This window comes from Gordionus sp. m RMFG-2023, chromosome 3, assembly GCF_954871325.1.
Source record: "Gordionus sp. m RMFG-2023 chromosome 3, tfGorSpeb1-WG-v2, whole genome shotgun sequence".
Classification (NCBI taxonomy): domain Eukaryota; kingdom Metazoa; phylum Nematomorpha; class Gordioida; order Chordodea; family Parachordodidae; genus Gordionus; species Gordionus sp. m RMFG-2023.
In genome coordinates, this window is record NC_088777.1 from 29,095,867 (window position 1) to 29,122,645 (window position 26,779).

Sequence of the window (26,779 nt, forward strand, 5' to 3'; positions counted from 1 at the left end):
AAAGCTCTTCTCAGTTGGTACTAATTTGCTGTCAAAAATCGAATGTCTTATAAAGAAGAAACAGTAAAAAAAACTTTTTAGCTTAAAAATTAAATTATATGCATTTAATTTCACTAATAACTTGATCATATCTTCTTAATCATAATTGATTTTCTGTATAAAATTAAATATGCAATAAAAAATTCTGTCAAAATATTTATGTAGGAATTATTTTATAATAACTTAGAAAAAAAGTTATTAGAATAATTCGAATCGAATACAAATTGTAAAATATATTATTCTAGATTTTTACTCACTCTAATCCCGTACTCTAAACTCTTTACCAAATATTATCCACTTTATAGATATTTTATTTTACCATATTCCATAATACAAGGTCTCAGACCTGTGAAAATTAGACGACCACTCTGGGCCGCCAAATGCCATATCTTATGCAAATTGCAATTTAACATTTTACATAAAGGTTATTTATTCAAAATTATCTATATTTTATTATAATATAATACATATATAATGTTGTAAACAAACGCGCTAAATTTAAAAGGTCCACGAGTAGGTTTTTTGAAACCCGGTGAACAAACAGCCTTGTATTTTAGACGAATTTTGGTGAACGTATTCATTCTTTTTTATGTTCATTCTAATTAAAAAAGTTAACACTTAAATTTTAGATAAAACTTATTTTTTAAAAATTTCAACTAATAGATCAACTGTTTCTTGCAAATATTTTACAGCAGGCAAATATACACAGCATATATTAAACTCGAATAGGTTTAAATAAGGTTTTCACAAAATGAAATAATAAAAAATAAACTTCTATCATATTTAAAGAATCGGTAGAAAAACTAGAATTGAGGAACCTTCAAGACAAATTGTATTCTAAAAAAATTTTCTTCCCCAATGAATTGGTGGACAATTTTGAGAGAATTGTTTATAAAAAAAAGGAATGTTTTAAATACTAAAATAAAATCCTTATTTATTAAATATAACATTGTAAATCCATCTTCAGCTCTTGTCAAACGAGTTTTTAACGTAGAAAATTCCGTTTTAACTAAGAATCTATATTCCTTATCAAGCGAAAATGTTGAAAAACGATCATTAAGAGAAATGTTTAATATATTAAAATTTACATTTTAAATCATATTTTATCATTGTTTTATATTTTTATACACTATTTTCTATATCGTATTCAAAATAAAAGTATGACAAAGTAAGGTATTATTTAGCATTTATTTATATTAAATTTTAAATGGATTTTTTTTAAAATATAATATTTATAAGTTTGAATAAACGAGTTTACGAATTTGAACGGGTTCTGTTTTTGTAAATGAACGTTAACACCTAAATGAATTTTTGGTAATGAATAACGAAGCAAATTAATTCCTTATTTAAAATGTAAAGCATTACAAATATTATCTATTTCAAATGGTTGTATTTACAACTTTTTTTTACATATTCTTTTATAAACTCGTATTTTGATAAGATAATTGTGCATTAATTTCAAAAGAGCTGATTGATTATATTTAAAATTAGATGATTATTTTTTGAATTTTTATGTTTTACTAGGAATAGAGAAAAAGAATATCATTGAAAATTATAGCGGCGATAATCTTAAACTTAAAATAAATGTTTGCTACTTGTAAATATATAAAATAAGTAAAATTTCAATAATTTTATTTTACAATCGTTTCATTTTCTTAAATTTTAAACAAATTCAAAATTAGTTATTTTATGATTAAAGCTTAAGTATATTTGGTGATGGTACTGCTAATGTATAACAAATTTCTAAATAACAACCTAATTTGATAAATACCGACCAAAATTTATTAAAATGTAATAAGACCTCCTTATTATTAAATATATATTAATGGAATCACGTGGTCGAGTCTGGTCTCCTATATATCACCCCCCCCCCACTCCAAGGATGGAACCACCAAGTTAGATATAGTAAAAAAACACGATCTTTGCTAGGATACGACCTCAGAACCATCGGATTGGCAAGTGAGGTTCTTGCCGACTAGGCCATAGACGTTTTCCAAAAATTACGATTTTTCAAAATAAATAAATTTGACAGTACCTATCCAAATGAAAATAAATAAAATATAAATTTAATAAAGGGCGCCGGATTCATTTTTGCCACGAGCCAATATAAGTATTGGCCCTTTTGAAATTCACAAAACATCCCCGCCTCCTATACTTTACCCATATTTTCATCTATCATAACCTCTAATTCTCTCCCTTTATCTTAATTTATCTCCTTATCAGATTAAAATTGGATTACCACAATATTTTTCATTGTACGCATCACCCTGATTATAACGACTTATTTTACTATAAGAACTCAACAAAATAATTTTTCTAAAAATATATATCTTAAACGTCATGACATGACTAATTATTATTGAGCTATAAACGATTTTTTGATCCAGAACATGTCATAATATACATTTTTGGCTAAAAAGGGAGCATTTTTAAAAAAATAATATCAAATATGTTAAGGGGAGATATTTTTTCAGGGTTTAACACTTTGTATAGGATGCTAGAACATCTATCTACAAACAACCTTGTTGAAATTTAAAGTTTAATAATGTTTAGTTAGCTATTTATATACTGAGATAGGAATTAAAACAGTCTTATCTACACTTTCTTGCAGTTTTCAAAAAGGTTATAATATATAATAAAATTCTAAAAAATAGATTTGTCAATGTATGAATATCTAATATTTTTTGCCTAAATATCTTATAGCTTAAGCTAGAGAGCATGGTAATTTTAAAAATCGTTCTCCTGAAAAATAGGCCCAAGTGAACATAAACCCTATAATAATCAGGTATCCATAGTAATAAATTAAAAACCTTCCAAAGGCATTGAGTAGAGCAACAATTTCGATTCTTTTCAATCTCATATTCTTCTTATGCTTGGGATTCGAAAATTTTGAATCGAATAATACCTTGAAAGCGGTACCTAGTCCTTGAGTCTATTACACAACAAAAAATATTTGTGTTATTTTTTTTAAAAATTTATGCGAAATATTAATATTTTTAAATATAGTTAGACCTGTGTGCCGAAGAAACTATCAGCGGCCGGTGCAATTTTCAAAAATCTAATCGACGGCCGCCGGCACACCGATTTTTAGCCGCCGTCAACAAAAGCAGCGTAAATCGGCGCAGTTATGAATTTTTATAACATAAATTATTTTAATTGCTTATAATAATTAAAAAAAATAAATATACATTATTCTACAGATATCGATCGACATATTTTTTAATCTTTATTTAATAGAAAACTCATTATAAATCCAAAATCGATTTCGTAATTTTATAATTATCATGTATAAAAATTATTTTATTTAAATTTTCGGGACATAATGATGATCTTTTTGAATTTAACGTCAATCCAGCGGTAGAAAAAACTCTTTCACTGACTGTGCCAGTCGCCGGTATACAAAAAATTATTTTGGCGAGCCTGGAAAGATTGGGAAGTTCACTCTTCTTTCCTCTCCAAAAATTTAGAACATCATATCTTGTGAATGTCGTTTTCCAAGAAGAATATGGCATTCTTGTTCTAAGTCACCTAACGTGGAATCATAATTTGTATTTTGTTGAATGTTTATTTGCCAATTTTGTCAAATAACTTGAATTTAAATTCCACTTGATCCTCAATAGCGATATTTACTACCTAAATATCATCGTTCTCTATAAATTTAAAATGTTTTATTATAAATTCTGAAGCTGAGCAATTTTGCTCTATTATATACTTTGACACAATTGTCAATTTTTAATCTTGGATCTAAAAGAGATGCCAATACCTAGATAATTTTTTAAATAAAAAATAAATTAAATAAATAAGTATACTTATATATTATAACTTGCTGATCACTAACCCAAAATCGTAACGCAAGTTTTTTTTAGCATATTTTCTTTGAGTGAAATGATTTCAGAACTATCACTATCATTTACTATGTGTTTCAATTTCACTTCTAAAAATTAACGCCAAGTTTAAAGTAAACCCTTTTTGTACTGAAAGAAATTTGACAGTTTCTTTAATTTTGAAAGATATGCTAATAGTTCTTCTACCAGACCACAGTTTGAGAAAGTGTTTCCCAATTCTTTTCAAAACATTATTAATTCAATTCTTATTTAATCCAATATACAGCTGATTAAAAATAATTCTTTTTCTTAAAATAGTCGGATCAATATTTTTTTATTTTCAAATAAATAAAATTGAAAACGTAAAACACGACAAAAAAATAAACGCGTTCACGTTCAAAGTTCGTCAAAATTAACAGGATTTTTCTTCAAGAACTTTTTGAAAGCGTTCGTTTACAACATTGGGAAAAACTTTTTTGTTTCTATCGTATTCTATTGTGTGGATATTGATAGAATTTCTCAAGAATACAATTTATAAGTACGTTCTGTAGCTATATTTTCTGTGCAATTGTGGGATATAAGAATGCTTTAGACATTTAATTCTTTTGTTAGCTAACTATCAAAACTCATCATATATGCCTATTATGATATGAATTCTTTGATTTCATTAAAAATCTAATTATTTCTATCTGCATATATGATATTATAAAATTTATGGTTATAAGCTTCTTGCAATTTTGTTTTAATTTGATTCAAATCCTAGGAAATATGGTATCATTTTTTGAATTCCAGAACTTATAACTTTATATCATCGAAAATTTTTGTTGGTCACATATGTGAAATTCATGAATAATGTAATTTATATAAAACTCAATGTTTTACATTTTGAAGCAGCCAGTCCCTTTAACGTGCCTCCAAGGTTATCAACATGCACCTTTTGGATCTAGCTGAAAAATGCTATTCTGCAACCATATCGATTTTTTTTTAGAAAAACACATATAAGTTAAAACTATGTTGGGAGGAAAAAATAAAATAAATATTTTTTAGAAAAAAATACAGCACCTTTAAATATATTATTGTTTATTTTATAAAATAATAAAAAAAAAATCTAAAAAAGTGTAGTCTTCCATTCTTTTTATAAATAAATATTAAAATACAAAAGTAAAAAAATACTAGTGAATTTTATCATTCAAATAAAATTCCCTTCTCAAGATTTTCAATTTTTTAAAATATCTCCTAAAGTATATTTATATATTAGTATATCAAGTAATTTAAAATTATAAAAATCAAGTTGGTAAAATTTTGGACTTTAAAAGGTAACTATCTCTTACATCGCTTTAAATTTGGATTTTAATAAAATTTTCTTCACATATAAAAATCGTACCAAGTTCCATTCGTTTTAAGAATGGTATAAAGAAACATTGATTGATTTCACATGAAATTACCTAAATGTAAATACCTTTTTTAACTTGGTAAAATTGAGTATCACAAAAGTAATTTCAAGGAACAAATAAATTGGATAGGATTTTTAGGGTGGTTTAGGTGAAATAATTGCTTATTTAAAGGAAAGATTATGATTTCCTATTTACTTGCAGTTTGCCCCAAAGACGACACTTGTCACAAGAAACGCAATCCATGATTCGTGATATATTGAGGAAATGAGATCTTATATCTTCCTATTTATATCAAATAATCATAGAGAAATAAAATTTATGCAGAATTAATTTCAATTATCCCCATTCACCGCTTCCTAGTTTAATTCTAAATAACTTAAATTAATAACATTATAAGTTTAATGTGTCAAAGTCGACAGGTATTAAAATGGTGGTAGTAAATCTAATTAATACAAATAGAATAAGCTAATTTGTGGTAGTGGATATTCTATAAAAAATTTCCAATACAAAAATTTTATTCAACCCCCACGAGCATTCGCGGGATTCATATAGACTCCAGAGTTTAAGAAAACGTTATTACTGAATAATAGAAGTGGGAACTAAAAAATAAATCATTTTGTCTAGACTATATTTTTTTAGTTTTTCATATGTTTACTTGTTACAAGTTATTTTAAGATTAATATAATAAAAAATATTTAGTAAAATTTGATAAGAAAATGACATTTTTCTTGTTTTATTATTGGTTTTCTTATTTTTATTTTAATATTGGCCTTTTTTTAAATGCATTTTTATATTATTATTTTTTTTTGCTTTTTCTTTGAAGAAAATCAATTTTGATCAGTCCAAATTTTTTAAAAATGCTATACTTTAATATAAATGGACATTTTAGACTAGAACTGTTTTATTGTGTTAGCAATTATAAAAATAAAAATTAATATTAATTTTACTTAAAGTTATTTTATGGAAAATACTATTTTTAATGAATTATTAATTTTTTTGATTAAGTTTCTGAAATTGTTATAAATGGATAAGTTTCATTATATATCATATAAAACAGATGAATTAAAAAATATAAATTTTACAAATATCATGACGAAAAATAAAGTAATGACTGAGATATAGCAGTTAACAGTTAAGTTATTGTTGTCAAATTGCTTTTGAGCCCATTTTAAAAAACGGCTAATTCTATATATTGTCCACAAAAAAAACTATGCAAGCCTGAAGATTTTGATCGTAGATGGTGCAAAAGTTTGGACATCTATTAGCGAAATCTAGAGGTTTATATTTTTTGGAAATATTAAGTTAGCCGTTTTTAAAAATCGACGTAAACCGAGCTGTTTAATAAAACAATACAGTTTAAAATATGCAGAGCCGTGGCTACGAGGAGCAGGCCCCATCAAAAATAATTTTTTCCCCCGAACCTGGCCCTCGAAAAAAATTTTGATTCCAAAATTTAAAAAAAATATATTAAATTTTAATTCACCATTAAAAATTAAATCTATATGAAAATACTTCTTTATAAAAATATTTATACAAATTAATAAACAAGTTGTGAAAACCTAAGAATAATAAAGAAAGAAAGAAAGACGAATTAAATATTAAATCATTGAATGTAATAAGCCAGGCATATGATGTGCAAACGTCATGTCTGGCCAAAATGAAGGAGTACAAACCCTGCTTCAAGAAAAATTAATAAACTTATATACATTGCTATACAACCATAAGTTGCATCTTGTGGTTCAAAATTGGTAAAATAATATTTTTATTAATTTTTTAATTTATTTAATGCATTGCATAACTTTTTTAGGCGTTTTAAAGTATCCTGTAAAATATACAGGCCATAGAGACTTTTAGATCATAGATGGACAGGTCATATAGAAACATCTCGTATCAATTATAAGAATTTTGAAGTTATTGGTGAAGTATTATTTTATTTTTCTAATAGAACACTTAACTCAGAGGACTCATGATTCAGTCGAAGCCTCTGATCTTTTATCATTAATATAAATTACAATTATATTGGCCATTTTAATTTATGAGGTATTAATAACAATAGATCCACTAAATAAGTATCTACAGTCTAAGTACTAATATAGTGGATGCTAAAAATTGTATTGATTTGAGATTAATATATTAAAAAATAAAAGACGTGATAATTCTTTTGATTTGATAAGAATTAAGGCTGAGAAACTAATATCAAAATTAATTCTCATCCCTCAAGAATAATCAAGGGTACGTAAAGCGCCTACAAATCTTCAAGATTTTTTAATCGATACCAAATTGCAATTTTATTGTGAAAAGGATTCCCAGATGGAGTTCTTTAAAATAGAATTATAAAATTATTGATTACCTTGTAGAACACAAGAAAAATTTTTATTTCATTAATAAATGATTTCTTTTAATCATCATAAAAAAAACTTTAAAAAATTAAATACAAATATGAACAATATTGAATTAAAAAAATATTTAAAAAAAACAATTAAAAAGAACTAAAAAGAAAAATATTAAAAAAGATACATATCACGAAGAGTGAAACTGGACCGGTAAAATCCTTCATTGGGGCCCCCAGAGATCTGCCTCACTTTTCCCCCATGGTCTTAATGAAATCGAGGCCCTCACTTCCGAACATGCCTAAGGTATTGGTAACGATTCACTGTGTTGGTAAGGCCAGCATATTTGCTTTTTTTGAAGGATTTCTGCCTTTTCGATGGCAGAAAATAGGAGGTTGGACTTTGATGCAAAATCGACACAAGTATAGTAGGGTAATTCCATACCAAATCGATAACTTTTCGGCCCGACCTTTACATAAAATTTTGTATGTTGAGAGAATATCATTTGAAAGCATCGAATCCAAGATTTTAGCTTCCTAGTACTCATAGTTCCAGAGATATCAATGGTCAAAAGTGCCAAAAATGACCTTTTTTCGAAAAATACGATTTTTTGAAATTGAGATAAGTTAAATAATAATGATCTTAAAAATATAAGTTATATGTCATTTTGTAACTTATTAAAGGCCTTTTATTAAATATTAAGGATTTTTTTGAAATAATATTGTTGCGGTTTTTATTTACGTTATAAATTTTAAACATAAAAATTCCAGTTTCGCTTTCCAAATTTTTTTGAATTTAATATATTCTTATTCTCTAACCTTATATCTATTCATAAAAAAAATTTAAACTTGGGACAGCCATGGGATTTTTAGTTTCCTTTAAAAAATAACGTATTTTGTTATAATTATTATTTTTTTTAAACTTTTTTCACTTTTAAACATAAATAATAAGATTTTCCAGCATTACTATCAAGAAAAAATATTATATAGATCGTTTGATAGGCTTACTTATTATTAGAGATCTGCAAAGTAGGGCCAGGCCCGGACGGGCTTAATTATATTTAAAATAATCGAGTTCGGGCCGGGCCTAATATTTTGAAAAAAAATTCGGGCCGGGTCGGGTCGGACCTTGGAAACTTCTTTAAATATATATAAATTTATCAATTTTATATTGAATTTTTTATGTAAAATAAAAATATTTGATTTTATTTATTGAAACTAAACGACATATATGTCTTTTATTTTGAGTAATTATAAAAATTAATTCCTATATAAATTCAGGCCGGGCCGGGTCGATAACTGTTTTTAAAAAATTTCGGGTTCGGGTCGGCAAAACTTTTTTTGAAAAAAATTTCGGGCCGGGCTTGAAAAATTAGGCCCGATGAAGATCACTACTTATTATTATTGCTATATTGATAACTTGTAAAAATTAGTTTTTATAATAAATGATTAAATTACGTAAAAAGATAGTTAAGATTCCGATATCTCATACAAATAAATATAATTATTAATTGTTGAAAGATAAAAGCTAGTTTCATATACCTGCCTTAATATTAATTAATTTTTATTTTACAAATATTTTGATATTAATTATTTTTCTTCTTAAAATTATTTATAATTTATAAATATAAATGCGTAAATCCTTTTAAAGAATCTAAACACTTTAATTATAAAAAGAACCTGCGTAAAGTCATGACGTGGATGACACAATATCCAAACATTGAGGCGGAACATTATATTTGTAATCAATGCCGTAAAAAGTTACACAAAAAAATATCGAAAATATAAATTCTGATAGTGAATATGTAAATAACAGCACAGCATCAACATCAATAGATAAAATCAATATAACTTTAAATGAAATAGGAATATCTCATATTAAGAAGAAAAAAAACTAACCAAAAAAATTATCCAAAAAAAAGGCAGCAAAAATAACAAAAGCGATTACAATTATAATAATTAACAATCCAGATTCGGATACGAAAGATAATAATGATATACTCAATAACATGAAATTACAATATCCCAATTTATCTAAAAATAAAAAATATCAATTGCTGACCATTCTGCCTCCTAATTGGAGCGCAAATAAAATAAAAACGACATTCAACATATCATATGGCATATAATTCCAAAATCATTTTAGAAGAAAAGGGGATTCTTTCAACTCCAAATCGAAAGCCTGCAAAATATCTCAATCAAAAAACAGTTGATATTGTTAAAAAAAAAAATTTGCAGTGATGAAGTTAGTAGGGTATTACCAGGAAAAAAAGATTGCATATCTATCATTGAAAAGGGGGAACGAGTGAACGCTCAAAAAAGGTTAGTTCTTAATAATTTGAAAGAATTATATAATCATTTTAAGGCGAGAATTTAAACTTAACAATTAGATTTTCGAAATTTGCTAGCTTAAGACCAAAAAATTGTATATTAGCAGGGGCTAGCGGAACACATAGTGTATGCTTTTGTAGCATATACCAGAATATTAAACTTATGATTTTAGGCTGTGAATTAGCAACATTGACTAAAAATGGTGAGGATATATTAACTTATAGAGATGTTATAGGCAGAATGATTTGCAATCCCCCGTTACCCACCTGTTATTTTGGTGACTGCAATGAATGTCAATATATCCACGTGAAGATCCTTTGATTGAGGATCTGATAATCGATGAGATTAGAGGATATGTAACATGTGCATATGAAAACGATTGGTGGTTAGGATTTGTACAAGAAGTGAATGTAATTAGAGATGAAGTAAAAATTAATTTTCTTCACCCTAAAAGACCAGCAAATTCTTTTGTTTATCCAGCTGCACAAAATATCCCAACGGCTACTGGGCGTACATATAATTTATCGCAAAACGAAATTTTCATGGCGTCAAAAAAAACTAAATTTAATTAATTTTCTTCACCCTAAAAGACCAGCAAATTCTTTTGTTTATCCAGCTGCACAAAATATCCCAACGGCTACTGGGCGTACATATAATTTATCGCAAAACGAAATTTTCATGGCGTCAAAAAAAACTAAATTTAATGAAAAACCGAAAATAGGTTATCTCTTTCATGAATTTTAATTTATCTATATTATATTTTTAAAATTTATATAATAATTTTTCGAAAATTAAAATTTTTTATAAAAAAAATGATTATAACACTAAATAATCTCATTTCGTGATATTAATGCTAGAAAATCTTATTATTTATGTTTAAAAGTGAAAAAAAATAAAAAAATAATTATAACAAAACACGTTATTTTATAAAGGAGCGCCATCTATTTTTGAAAAAAATATTTATTTTTTGATTTTTTAAATCGTAATAACTAAAAAACCCATGGCTGTCCCAAGTTTAAATTTTTTTTATGAATAGATATAAGGTTATAGAATAAGAAAATATTAAATTCAAAAAAATTTGGAAAGCGAAACACCTGGAATTTTTATGTATAAAATTTATAACGTAAATAAAAACCGCAACAATATTATTTTAAAAAAATCCTTAATATTTAATAAAAGGCCTTTAATAGAGTTAAAAAATGACATATAACTTATATTTTTAAAATCATTATTTTTTAACTTCTCTCAGTTTCAAAAAATCGTATTTTTCGAAAAAAGGTCATTTTTGACACTTTTGACCATTGATATCTCTGGAACTATGAGTACTAGGAAGCTAAAATTTTGGATTCGATGCTTTCAAATGATATTCTTTCAGCATACAAAATTTTATCGAAATTAAAAAAGTCGGGCCGAAAAGTTATCGATTTGGTATGGAATTACCCAGTACCTAGTCAGTGGGAGACCGTTAGTTCAGGGAATGAGGGATATATCATAGGAGTGTATGGCGTTTTCATTTGAAAGGCTTATTGGTTCAGTGTGAATGGGATATTAACTGTTTTGAGAGCATCTAGGAGAATGTTGTTGATGGATTTATGTCGGGGTTGTCATCCGCAGGAGAACTTGCAGTGTAAAGGGATGATGGGCTGGTCACAATCGATGCAAATGGAGGGTACTACATCATTATAACCATAGCGAAGGGCTATGGATATAAGTAGCTATTCACAAGTTATGAGGAGGCCAAGATTGGAACTGGGGATGGCTTCCAACCATTCATAGCCTGAGTTTGCATTTAGTATTATGTTATTGGGATATTCCCCAAAAGATCTGTTAGAAATGAGGTAATCAGCAATCAAAGGAGCATCCAGATCTTTGAATGCTGGATGCAGGACGACAGAGGGTGAACAGGCTGTTGATATCCCAAAAGGTAAGGGTCTGGTATAGGTGGTATATAAGAGTTACATTGATAATTTGAGCAGCAAGAAAAGGCTGAAAGAGAACGTTGTAGCGGGAATCGGATACCAATACTACCTAACTTGCTGGAAGGCTGGCCTGAAGCCAAGATGAGTCGAAAAATTTTATGTGCAATATATTTTCGAGGAAATCCTTGTTTGGATATCATGAGAAACTAGCAAAACACTGCATTTGAAGATCGGTGAGGATCTCAGAGCGAAGAGGATTTTTGGTATATTAAAGTAATTTTTGATTTAAAAAAAGAAATGATGAGAAGGGAGATAATTAAATAATGTGTTTAATTTAGACAACTTTTTAAGAGATTTGTTTAAAAAAGTTTCGATGGCCTTTTCCACCCCCTATAGGTGATCCAAGATGTGTCATCTCATCTCTGTTAATGACATGGTATGTGGTGCCTAAAGGAATGGATGTAGGATTTAGGAAGTAAATCTCACATTCAAGGAAATTGAGTTATAGTCCTGCAATATGTGAGAGATCCTCGATAATGGGTGGGATGGAAGGATTGCGGAAAGGTTGCCTGCAACAATGCCTTCATCGAGATACCAGGAATATAAGGTAAAGGTGGATTCGGATTAAATTTCCTGGATTATTTTGTGGATCCCAATGCAAAAGAGAGCAGGGACTAAGGGGTCTCCATCTGTTATTATTGTATTTTAGAAATGTAGGGCTTGAATAGCTGTGGAGAATATATGATGAGTATTCAGGATATTTGTTGCAAAACAAAGAAACGAAGTGTTGACGTTTTATTGTATTGAAGGCAATCAAGTTTTAAAGCAACGTCATCAGGAATACTATTTGCGATAGTTATATGGGGAAGATGAGCAGAAATTTCTGCACCGAACGCCAAGCCCTAAATGGGTGACGACAAGTATGAGTAAAGAGATTCCTTGATTCGTGAATCAATGATATTAGAAACCTCTATTCGGAAGAAAGACCCTACTGTGATTGGGCGAATACATCCGTCTAAGAGCTATTAGATATGCACCAAAAAGGATAGGAATGATGAGTGCTGGAAAAGGCCCATTGAGTATTATATTTAATAACCTGGTAAGATTCTGTAAAAAGCTTTACATGGAACGTTGGGTTTCTTAATATATTGTATGAATATAGAATGCCATCAAGATCTCCAGAAGAATCTTTTTTAAAAGATCTAACAGCCTTAAGTGCCTCGTCAATGTTAATTTCAGGAGTAATGATTGTTTTGGTTTGAATAAAAAATTCTGGGTCACATATGGGGTGTTTTTGTAACAAAGCTTCTGGGGTGGATTCCTTATTGAGAGCTAAGAAGTCTTCATATGTCAAGGTTATTTATTTTATTTCAAACTATTTTGGCCCTCGGGCAATAGGGAGTGAAGTAGATTGGTAAGTGTGGTGTGTGGAGGCTGGTATGATATCTGGATTGAAGAGGGATATTGAAGTTTTAATATATTTGCATAATAATATATTTCTATTATTAGGTATTTTAAGGGAATTGGTAAGTTTAGTAGATTTTTCCAATTTGAAAGGTTTTCCGAATTGTTTCCAGTTAAATGGATTAATTTGTTGAAGGATAGCGAAGGAATTACGTGGCCCCTGTGGAATATGAGATATAGTGGGATAATTGGATAGTGATAAAAATTCACTGGCCATGATTGTAGGTTAGGTATGTTGAGTTGGCAATGAGGAAGGAGGGTTTATTAGATTTAATAGACTGAATGGAGGAGAATCTATAGGTGTTATGCTTGGTAGCCCTGAACCTCAGCATCGAGAGGATGAATGTCGATGAATTTGAAACTTCCTGGCTTTGGTTATATTTGTGGATTTATCGCATATGAGGCAAATTTCATATATTAGAATCACCAAATAATTCCTTAACAATTTAATTATAAATATAACTATGCCTTGTTGTGCATACACTTCGACATGATATTATTTATTGGATATATTTATGTCTTTGGTGTCTTAAAAAATTTATTTGTGTCCATTAAAACCAAGGAAGGTGAAATTTAAAGACATTGTGGGCATCTTTTTGAAGGTTTAAGATTATAATTAATAATTTATAAAAGTTATATATCACTGGTTAGGTAATTACTATGATTCAAAATTTGATTTTCCATAATTGGTAACAAATCATTAAATAAAAATAAACACAAATATTTTGTTTGTAATAGTGGTTTATGATGAAAAGTAGATTAGAATTTTTTGATAATTCTGTTGAGAAATTAAATTTAAAAAATATTTCAAATGTCATTAAAATTTTAAGCTTAATTATAAATTAGAAGAGTTAGTAAATTTTATAACTTGAAGGACTGCATTTTGATAGGAAAAGCCAGGGAATGGTGGTATAACAAGAACGCCTTTTTTAAGTTGAAAAATAAAATTAAAAATTTCAAATGTCATTAAAATTTTAAGCTTAACTATAAATTAGAGAGTTAGTTAATTTTATAACATGAAGAAGTGCATTTTAGATAGGAAAAGCTAAGAAATGGTGGTACATTATAATAAGAACATCTGTTTTAGGGATACAAGATGATTATAATCTTCTATTATGTTTTAATATATCGTCCCCCTCTTGACCCTGATTTGTATCAGATAAAATGACCCCATTAGAATCATTATCAAGCTTATATGGAAACGTCACATCATGAAATGAAAATAGCAAAAGAATTATTAGCTGTAGAAGTTAAAGAAACATAATTTTGAAAATATCGTAAGTATTAGGTATAAAAAAAATATCATCTTGCATTTAAAGAATTGTATAAATGCTAATCAGCTGCCATCATCATGTATCAACGGCTTTTTGTGAGGCCTCATTCTTTACACTAAAGAGAGTTCTATCGAGTATTAGAGAATCGATGAAAGATCGACGTAAACAAAATTTAGTATAACTTAAAGAAAAATAATATAGAATTTAGATTTTAATTCATTTATGTTAAGATTTAAAAATAAAATAAGTCATTTACAAATTCAAAAATAACAAAAAATTTCTGACTGCCTAACTATTAGTTTTATTTCAAAAAAATATTGGCCTCCCTAAGTAGAGTTGGCCTCCCCCAGCTAAAAATTCCTGTCTACGGCCCTGAAAATATGTTGTCATATTGACCCCATGAATACTCGTATATATTTTTTTAACGAATATCAAATATTTTAAATTAATATTCAACAGATTTACAGGTTTCTGATTTCCAACCACGCACTTTTATTTTAATAAGGCTATTCGGTAGATCGACCTGTCAAGTACATTGACCAAAAGTATATTTGAATGGCTAAACTGTTATTTTTGTGTATACTCACGTTGAAAACTTCGATTTAGCCTACTTATGAAAAGTTAAATAAAGATTTTAACCAACACATAAGCCTCGAGATTTGGTCAAAAGAAGTCAAATTTCTGCCATCTATATGAAAAATCTTGATGCTGTAGTGTCTTTTTGCATAAAATCCTGAGGGTTTAGTTGAAGTAATAATCATAAAAAGAACCAAAATCGATTAAAAATTTTGACTACGGGAAAATTATCTATAACTTATCATTTAAAATAAAATATATAAATAAATTAAATGATAATAACTCCGTTATCCCGAAAAAAAGCCTAGCAAAGCAAATAAACATTATTTATAGAATAAATTCATCAAAATATAATATAATTATACATTCATTCATAAACATATTTCTTGTATAATTATATTATAATAGGCTATATTTGGCCGGCCAAATATCGGTCAATTGATCGAAATATATTTTATTGGCCAAATATTTAACCCTGATACATATTTACTTTTTAATAATAAGCTTCTATAAAATAATCAGAAGTAATTAATCTCGACGCTTACGGGGTTTAGAAGTGGTCACCTTTCAAAGTAAAAAATAGTTTACCGAGGAAATCTAGTATTTGCGTAGGGAATAAGAAAAATAATAATGGAGCATTATGAATATAGCTAACTTTTAATTGTAAACTCTCCGATTTGTTTCCCTGAAACATTGTGTGCTCATCGAAATGGCAAGGAAAGGCTCTTCATGAATTAATAATGTAAAATTAAATTGATAATTAATTACATAAGTTATGGCGCATCTTGATATTTAAAATATATCTTATATTAATACTAATAATATTAAACAATATTCGTAAAATATAATTTCACGATATCTTACTAACTAGTCTTAATTATAAATAACAGAAGCTTATTAAATTTAAAGGTAATTTGATTAAAATACTAAATAATTATATTCCATATATCATCAATTAGTTTATAATTCGTAAAAAAAACTTGATGGCACGCAATAACTTTTTCATAGTTTGATTAACCATGTCATCGTCGACTGCATTGCCCGTGAAATAATTTTCCTTATCAGTATATTCAAACAAATTATTCTTTTAAATGATATAATTTCAAAACGTTTATACAATGAATTTACGATTCATTCATTTAATAAAATTTTAATTAAAAAAAATGAAAAGGAAACAAGATTCTTTTTTTAAAAAATAAGTATATTATTTAAAAAATGCTCGTCAATAAGAATTGTTAGGAAAATTCAGGCTGCCCCTATTACTATTGCTAAAATTTAAAAAAAAATTCCTTAAAATCGATCGATTTAAAAATTCTTACGTGTTGCAAATTTTGAGCTATTTTAGCTAAAGCCCTCATCTCCAATAAGTAAGTGAAATATAAATTTCGTAATCGCCTGCTTCCTTCGCCACGCGTTAGATTCAAATCAAATCGCTTTGTAAATTCCATGGGATTATGTTCAAAACTACCGTCTTAAAATTATGTTAATTATAAATGATTATTGGTTTTAGCGTATGTTTTTTATTGCATTATAAGTATATATAATTTACTGTTTTTAGGAAAAAAATCTTTAAAAAGGGAATTTTTATAGCTTAATTTCTTTGATTAACTCAACTTTGAATATTTCCGATAATTGATCAATACTAAAAGAAAAGGCTTTATAAATTGCTAGACTCGTAGGTTAATGTTTTTAATTTTACTGCATCTGATTTTGAATTATTCTACTACATATTCATATTTTTTTAAAACATAATTCTTATGCATAACGCTTAAAATAGTGATTCCTTGAAAAACGTTAAATCGGGATTTATTCTATAACGTTTATATTTTAATGATCAATAATAACTAAAAGCTTAATAAAATTTTTTAGTTCATAGCGTATTTATTTATAATTAAGATATAAAAAATGGGAGCAATATGTAGGAATGGAAAAAAGTTACAAATCTTTTTGAAAATGTAACAAAGAGCTCTGTAACCTCTGCATTTGTTTAACTTTGAGTAACATTAACTTTTGCTTTGGTAACTTTATAAATTTTCGTCTTTTTCAAAGATATTAATAAACTTGTTTATATTTATAATGCTTTATTTTCGCGAAATTCTGATTTTTGTCCCAGTCAAGATTTGTTTTCCATTCAAACCCAGCAAAAATTTATAAAATTATGTCATTTTTAAATTTATATTTATAAAATCATACTATTTTACGACCACTCTGGCTCAGTTTTTAGGCCTTTTAGACTTGCAGTTCTTCTGATTTAAAAAATGAAATGAATAAAAAATTAAAATTTCGAAACATTGATGATGAAATTTGAATTTCATTGTTATTAATAAAACATACAAAGCTTGAAAACAGAAAGAGATGTAATAGAATACCTTCAAGGCATAATAAAAAGATAAAATGTCATTAGTAATTCCCGACACTAATTTATCCCGTAATACTGTATTATACATCTCTTTGAATTCACACGTCTATGCTTTTATCTTTAATTTATTTATATATTCTATAAGTTTTTCTCCTCTTTCTTGTTCCGTTTAAAAAAAATAATATCTCTCCAGCATAAAATTCGTTTTCTTCGCATAATAATTTTTTAATATAATTATATCATCATATGATATTTCCTCTAATGTCTTTGGCAAACACAACGTAAATAATTTAAACCTCAAGTCCAATATTTGCTAATAAAAATGACATTTTGTCTTCTATTTTGGCGATTTTAAAAATGAATTCCATCTTTGATAAATAAACTTTCATCTCACACTCCTTTATATTAAATTTCTCCATTTGAAACTGCGCCATGTCGTAATTATATAATATTTTATTTCAATAATATCTTTATCTGTTTTTTATGTCCATTTTAATAAAATACATTTATTTATTTATTTTTTAATACATTAATTTAATTGAATACAATATATCATTTTATCTTTTTATTACGCCAAAATTATTGGCACAAGAGAATGTTTGGTGGCCAAATATTAACGAAGATATCGAATTACACGGTAGAAATTGTGAATTATGTCAGACAAATAATCCTGGAAATAAAACAATTATAGGGAAATGGGCCTCCCCAAATAAACCATGTGGAAGAATTCATTTAGATTTTGTCGGACCCATTAACGGATATATATATATATATATCTAGTAATTAGTTTTAGTAAATGGCCTAAATACAAAAACTATCGACTAATAATTTTACTGAAGTAAGAAAATTATTGTTAAGACTTTTTGCTATTTTTGGTTACCCCAATATGATTGTTACGGATAATGGCCCCCCCTTTCAAAGTAGAGAATTCAGTTTATTTTGCAAACAATTATCAATTAGAAATGTATATAGTGCGCCGTACCACCCTAGAACCAACGGAGAAGCAGAGCGGCTAGTACAAACTTTTAAAAAAATTTTAAAAAAACATGATTATGATAAAATACAAGATTTTTTATTTAATTATCGAAATAAGCCACAAATAACCACTAAACAATCACCAAGTTCAATGATGCTTAAATTTCAACCCATAGGACCTTTACAATTAATAAAACCAATTTATCCACACACATCCATCATAACTCAGCTACCTGGTTTTTTAATATAAATGAGAAAATATATGCAAAAGATTTTAAGAAAGATATTTGGATACCAGGTATCATCGTTAAAAGAACAGGTCCAATGACGTTTTTAGCTGAGACCAGATTAGGGTTATGGAGAAAATATATTAATCAGTTAAAACATAGGTTCAATGATTCCGATATTAAAAATAGAGAGGAAGGAAGAGAAAGAGAACCGATACAAATAACACCTTGAATGAATGAAAGTGATCCTATACAAAACTCTATAGAAAAAGACATTGAGCCGATACAAGACTTGATGACAAAAGATATTGATCCGATACAAGACTCAATAACCAAAGATGCCATCATAAATGATAAGAGTGACATCGACATGACTGATCAAACCGTGTTAGAGAACGAAAGTACAAGTAGCCGTTATCCAATACGAATCAGAAAATAATTTATACCGTTCCAAATGGAGAGCCAAAAAAAAGAGGGAGAGGATAGATGTAATAGAATACCTTCAAGGCATAATAAAAAGATAAAATGATATATTGTATTCAATTAAATTAATGTATTAAAAAATAAATAAATAAATGTATTTTATATAAAAAGACATAAAAAACAGATATAGACATTATTGAAATAAAATAAAAGATTATATAATTACGACAAATTTGACCTCTGCAATATATTTTTTTTAGTATATCATGAATATGTAGCTAAACTTTCATCGCGAACCCATTATAACAATTTTTTCACCACAAATATATTGAGAAGGTCATTAATGTGAGAGCATTGCAGCAAAATAATGAATATATCACGAATGCATTAATTAATGGAAAAACATTAAATTTAATAATAATTTACCGGAATATCCCCTCATTCATAGTAAGCGTGAATTATACAAAATAGGCTAAATTTTGTATTCTCCACCGCGATTAACGCGTTCTTTCTTTGTGTAAGCGCGAAATGTTTTAAAATTCATTATTTGCTATTAAGTAGTAAGGCCGTGTCTTGGTTCGTTTTGTTTATAAACAGTTGTCTGCTTAGCTGTCTATATAACTTCCTCTAAAAGCTAGACCTTCGGTAATTTTATTCACGCCAGAAAATGGCGGCAGCGCAGCGTGCATAATTTTTAGAATGCCATATAATTATATTCATATATTAAATTTTTACTATTTAAATTTGAATATTAACATAAATTGTATTCTATTGGCATATAATAAAATAGTTTATATCATTTACAACACAAACATTAATACATATTAATTTTTTTGTGGACTTACCGTTTTAAACCACCTTAGTTAGTTTATTGCCAGCTCTAATTGAAGATTTTTTGAGTATCTGTAATGTATAAACTTAATATATAACTGATTTATTAAATTAATTATATAAAACTTATTTTGGAAGTTCAAATTTGTTTCATTTAAGCTCTAATTATTTAAATGCTTTTTCAATATCTTTTTAATGTATAAAATAAATATAAAATTTAATAGGGCGAAATTATGTTTTGAATCTGCTTAGATTTAATGCCATTTGACTCTATAAATAAAGAAATAACTGATTTTCTAAAGGTTTAAAATTTAAATAAAATGATTATTAAAAAATAAATTATCTAAAAAAATAAAAATATGATATTTGATTCCTTGTCAGAATTGCCTGAATAGAACAACCATTAGTCGGGGTGCACTAGATGATATTCCTCTATAAAGGTGCATTTAAAATCTGATTGATTCTGGATCAAAATCCTCTTACATCACTTTTGATATATGGACTGATCATTTCATAGAAATTATATCACGTTTAATCTTCGTCATTTAAATGAAAATTTTGACTTAAAAATATTTTACCCTTACAACTATTACAACTAGAAAGGTGACGAAAGAGCATACTGGTGAAGCCATATTATCTGAGATCGATAGTATAGAAAAGAAATTACATTTAAAAAAACAATATAATATAGATGGTAACTGATGCTGGAAAAGAAGAGTTAGATTAGAAAATTATGAGCATTATTTATGCTTAGGGCATGGACTTAATAATTTAGCTACTGTTGATGGCATAAAATATTTGCCAGAATTAATATTCTGATTAAAAAAAATTAGAGAAATCATTTCAGCCCTCAGATATCGAGTAGCTGATTTGGAATGTGAAATTGAGGATAAACATCGTAAATGTTTGCAATCAATTTAGACTGACCATATTTTGGATATTGATGATTCTGATCAATACCTTGATGAGCATTTTATATCTCTGGTGAGGCTGATAATATATTGCATTGCATCAACAGGTCTAATTAATAAGAAAAGCTTTAAAATTAAATTGCCTTACCCGTTGGCACAGCATATTAACTTTCTAGAAAGTATCCGTAGTATTAACAAGATTCCTATAAATAATGTTCTAAATAAAATAATATAACTTTTTAATAACGAATGGATATGAACTTTACACATTATTAAATCCATTCAGAGAATCGATGGAATTTCTTTCCTCTCTAAAGGGACAAAAATAAATTTAGGATTATTATTTCGCTATGAAATAGAAACATATATATAAATCAATAAATCAGTGCTCAGATATCATTTGCCTAAAAGAAAATATGCAAAAAAGCTTGACCGTAAGTTTCAAATTACCGAACTTTAATTTTATATTATATTTTTGTAAAATTATATTTTAAACATTAGATATTAGCGACACTACTTGATCCGAGATTTCAAAATCTTAAAAATCAGAATATTTAAATTCGAATTCTATGACATCATATTGCAATTTTTAATTCGACATATAAACTTTTAGAGTATGATAGAAATGTACAATGGAAGATTCAAGTTGAAAATAATGAGCAAACATCCAGTCCATTTATGGATAAAATAGCTATAAATAATCCTTTCTAGGCAACGATTATAATAACATCAGCAATATAGAGCAAGAATGCCATATTTTGCTCAGCCAAAATGAGAAGAGGATGCACTAACTTATGGCGACAGGAACTTCCTAGGTTTGCTAATTTAACTAGGAAGATTCTTTGTATACATTCAACCATTACCCCAATCCATCGCTGGATTAATACTCAATGCAAAAAAGACTTATTTATGTATAAAGTATCTTGATAAAATGCTATTTATTCATGACTATTATAATTTTACTATCTGATTAATTTATTATATTATATGTTTCGCTTACATTATAAATTTATATTTTAACTTGTTTTAATAAAAATTAATAGAATATTACTAATATATGTTGTTTATGTGACTCTGATCTGAGTAAAAATAGTACTTCTGAAAATGAGAAAATACATAAATTTAAATAGGAGTGAGATAGAAAATAATTTAAAAAATGAAATGAATTAAATTATAAAAATAGAACTAAGAGCAAAATAAATTATAAAAAAATATAATACCTTGAATTATAAATTAAATTCATTAAAAAAAATTTTAAATAAATAGCACGCTGCGGCCGCCGCTAATTGATTAGGCGGCGGCGAAATCGGCTCGCCGAACGCCGATAAAAAATTTAAAAAAACCGCTGCCGTCAAATGGGGTTGGTACATAGGTAAACCATAAAAAGAAAGGAACTAATATTTAAATATTATAGGCTCAAAGTATATATATACACAACATTAAATAAAAATATGATTATCATTTGACCATATATCGTTATGATATTTAAAATATAATATTTGGCGACGAATAAAGTATATGGGTTATGGGTCAAGTAAAATATTATATAGAATTTTATAGAAATTATACATAAAAAATGTTTACAAATTTTAGAAATAATGGGTGACGTCACAAAGATATCAATAAACGAATTTCAAAAACTTTTTTAGATGATAATTTGGACTCAATATATATTAAATGTTGAGAATATCCCCAAACAGGCGCGCTTTAAATATTGCTTAGTAATTCTTAAAAAAACTGAAGAAAAGGATTCAAATATATCCTATGTGTCATATTCAATTAGTGTTGTTAAACGACTCTATTTAACCGATTTTTAAAACGCTAACTCAAAATTTTAACCAAGAGTAAAATACCCAAGCTTGTAAATTTTGCCCACAATGATAGAAAGGTCTGGAAATCGGTGAAATTACGAAGCTTAGGCAATAATATTTTGGCAAAAATTTTGATTTAACTGTTTTTAAAAATCGGCTAAATCGAGCCGTTTAACAATCCTATATTCAGTTGTCCATCTTTTATATATAATAATATAATAAAACAAAATTCACTTAATTATTCGTATAAATTGGTTTTTTAATAAAAAAATTGATTTTTTATGACATTTAGTTCTAATATAGATGTTAATAAATAATTATAAATATCGAATCGGATTTGTAGTAATCAGTTCAGATCGGCAAAAAATTTAATTTGTGGATCGGCACAACCTTATGCATCAACCTATTCGGTAAATATTTTAGAAATTATTAATCAATCAGTTTTTCAAAGTCAATAAACAGAAACCAGTTATGCCAATAGATTTTAATAATTCAAATCAATTAGGTCTAAATATATTAAGGTTTCTTTTTTTCCCCCAATTCAAAATATATTTGAATCTTATAATTCTACAATCTTTATAAATACTATTTGTTCTTTTCAGTCAGTTTATTTAATTGTTATAGAAGTTAATTTAAATCTCATTAAATTTTAAATCTAGTCTATATTTTTAAAATTTTGATATGAATCTGAATCTCATAAAGATGCAGCCCATGAAGTTTGCCAAACTTTTAAAAGCACTAATTCTAAAGCTTAGACCAATATGTAAGAATATATTTGACAGCAATTATTGCAAAATAATAAAATTTAAAAATTAGAATCAAGATTTAAGATAGAACTAAAAATATAGAAGCACTAATAGCAATTATTAAAAAATAATAATTAACATAATATATAAAAAAATTACTATTATTGTAAAAAATCAACTTTTATCAATATATATGAGACTCGTTGTCTCTGACTTTGTCTTTGATACTTTTATAATTTAGTATTTGTAATGGTCAGGTATTTTTAGAAAATGTGATACGAAAATAAGGATTGATTATGATGAATGAAAAGATTACAATAGATGATTTTTTACCCTCTGGCACTAAAGTTGAGTGATTGTTTATCAATTCACTTTACATATGGAATAAGAAAAGGTCAATTGTTGATCCTAAATACATCTCCCATTCTAATATTTTTATATATAAATTATATTTAAAAATATTTACATGTTTAAAATATTAAATGTGCTTATAATATTGTTTATTCCTATATTTCAAGAACTTTCTTATAAATTTCAGAACTGATTTTATAAAAATAAAAAATTAAGGGGAAAGTTTTATAAATTATAAAGAGGCTTTTGACAACTTCTTATCTTATCTTATCTAGCACGTTGGTCATGGACCTGCCCAAAATGAGCGAACGTGAATTACTATAGAGGCCCTATCCTCCATAATAATTATGCCGATTTTTTCCTCAAGGATACCAACAAACCTTGTAACCCAGATATAATTATTAAGAGGAGTGGAACTCACCCAATCCAATAATAATAATAGCGTAGGGAATAAGATTATGAGCATATTTAAAAGGAAAAAATAGTAGTACTGTATCATCCAATACAAATTATTAGTCATTAGTTAATTATCTAAAATTATTTTTTTATAGTTAGTCTTAATTTTTATTATGATTATTAAATTTTATTTAGTTTATTTACGATTTATTCCCAATTATTTAGTTAGAAGATATAATTATATTATTTTTTATAATTATTTAGTTAAAAATATCTATCTATTTAATCTATTAGACCTAAATCTCATAATGTAATGTAATCTATTAGAATTTATCTTACAATGTGCACTAATTTAATCTGCCTTCATTTACTATAGCCCTATTCAAATAACTTCAACTCTTAGATATATATCAAAGCAATATATGAAATTGTATTTTTAAGTAATAAAATAAAATAACTTTACTTACTCAACTTTACTTGTTATATATCAAAGTATTAAAAATATAAATAAAACTCAAACCATCTTGGCCTCTTAAGAAAAATTTCCATTTAACAAAAAAAATTTATTCTGTATAGACTGGAATAACCTTTGAAATTTTGTGGATATGGATATTTATATCAAGTCAAGTGACTCCCTCATTTCTAGCACCATTGAGAAAGCAAAAATTTCAAATATTTTGTATACGGATATAGTTTGATGAATGAAATATCAATAAAAGATGGTAAGTATTTAAAATATTGAAGATTTAATGCTGGTATGTTTAGAAAATCCTTTATCAGGTTGAGATGCAACTTTATAATATTTTGTATAAATAAGGTCATCAACACATGTAATTCAAACCAATTAAAAAAATGCAAATATGATAATCAAATATATCTTTAGAAATTATTAAAATATCTATTAAATTTGAATATTATATTATAAAAATATATTAGTTTCAATGTTTGGACTTATAAATTGCAAATTTATGAATAATTTATAAAGTGAATCAAGAGGAATTTTTTAGCAAGCCCTTGTTCAATATTTGGCAGCCGAGCCCTGGTTATAAGTTAAAATAAAACCAATTTATTTAAGCTAATATTGAGATATATGATTAATTTTAAATTACCCGAAAAATAAAATCTTGAACACAGATGAATTGTAATGCTAGAGTGTAGGCCAGATAATGCCATATAAAATGCTCTCTTCTCCAAGCATAAATCTTTTTCAGTTTTATATAAATGCATAAATTTAAATGAATACCTTTCATATTATTTTGAGATATACCATATCCTTTCCTTTTGGTTTTTTTATAACTAAGAAAGGAATAATATACAATAAAAAAATTAAAACATAATTTTATCCATTAATAAACTTGTTAAAGCAATTTTCTTCATAGATGGCCTTCCATATTTTATGAGCTGGATAACCAGAAAAGGCTGTATATTGTTCTGGATTCAATAATAGATCAACATATTTACAATCTTTAGATGTACTATCTGTTTATAAACTAATTAATTAAAACATTTATATATACAAACCATCTAATTCACAGAAATTTTGTGATGTTGAATCATGTTGATGCCAATTTTCAAAAGCTTCCTGATCTGAATGGCTATTTAATTAAATACATATAAAAATATATTAATTAATTTACCTAATAGTTAGATCAACAGAGTTTAATAATTGAGTATCATTAGAAGTTGTATTTATATATGAGCAATTTGAAACACCCTAAAAAATTATAAATACACAGGTAAATTCATATTTTTACATTAATTGTTTTGTTATGATTATCACTGAATTCATTATAATTATTTTCTGTATCTCTTAAAGCAGCAGGTATAGAATCCTGAGTAAAATAGAATTATATACATAAAAATAGATAAACTTTATCACACGCTTTGATAAAACAATATTGAGATGAGCATAATTTATTATCCGGCCAAAAGGGGCATTTTTTATCTAAATTTATCTTTAATTAATCATTGACATTAAAGAATAATAAAAAAATATACTTTAAAAAACTTAAAATATGGTTTCACTAATAATTGTGATAAAATAGGATATATCTCATAGTTATTATGAAAATCTAAAATTTTCAGATCACAGTTTATATCATCATTGTTTATATGGTAAACCTGTTTTGTTTTACATTTAAAAAAAATATAAATTAAAAAAAAATCATTAGCTAATACATCTGATAAGCACTCATGTAATTTGTATAAAATTATCTGTTCTTCATTGTAATTGCAATTAATATATGTTATAGTGAAGAAAATTTTAAATATACAAAATGTTATATTATATAGAGTAAAATAAAATTTTTTAGAGATAAACATTATTCATAATCACGAATCGTTTAGTATCGAGAAAAAAAGTGTCGAATTCGGTACTAAACAGCGAAAAGAATAGCGAAAAATAAAAAAATGTTCCCATTATGTATAACTCCAATAAAAAGTCCTAAAATAATATTATATCTATTATTAATATATTTAGAATATATTAAATATGTTAATTTTTTCCAAATAAATTAGGTTATTATCATGGTATTTATATATTGTCAATTTATAAATACTAATTTTTTGTATATGACATTAATAATGTATGGCCATTATA

General features: G+C 26.7%; 1 protein-coding gene across 3 annotated transcripts in view; it reads right to left on the reverse strand.

Moving 5' to 3' along the window:
- The window catches only part of LOC135926223 (ERO1-like protein alpha), a 42,009-nt gene extending 15,453 nt beyond the window's left edge, over positions 1–26,556 (reverse strand). For 2 of the 3 annotated variants that reach the window (XM_065462014.1, XM_065462013.1), the window contains exons 1-14: positions 26,359–26,556; positions 26,179–26,301; positions 26,052–26,135; positions 25,935–26,012; positions 25,818–25,894; positions 25,702–25,775; positions 25,536–25,659; positions 25,424–25,476; positions 25,290–25,382; positions 16,470–16,621; positions 16,131–16,207; positions 15,806–15,875; positions 5,453–5,539; positions 2,850–2,971 (exon numbers count right to left, since the gene is read on the reverse strand). In XM_065462014.1, the coding sequence (XP_065318086.1) occupies positions 2,850–2,971; positions 5,453–5,539; positions 15,806–15,875; positions 16,131–16,207; positions 16,470–16,621; positions 25,290–25,382; positions 25,424–25,476; positions 25,536–25,659; positions 25,702–25,775; positions 25,818–25,894; positions 25,935–26,012; positions 26,052–26,135; positions 26,179–26,301; positions 26,359–26,502 (1,358 nt within the window). In that variant the 5' untranslated portion in view covers positions 26,503–26,556. Of the gene's footprint in view, positions 1–1,874; positions 2,075–2,849; positions 2,972–5,452; positions 5,540–15,805; positions 15,876–16,130; positions 16,208–16,469; positions 16,622–25,289; positions 25,383–25,423; positions 25,477–25,535; positions 25,660–25,701; positions 25,776–25,817; positions 25,895–25,934; positions 26,013–26,051; positions 26,136–26,178; positions 26,302–26,358 lie in introns of all 3 variants that reach the window. The other variant, XR_010571809.1, reaches the window with a different exon arrangement.
- Positions 26,557–26,779: the final 223 nt, after the last annotated feature.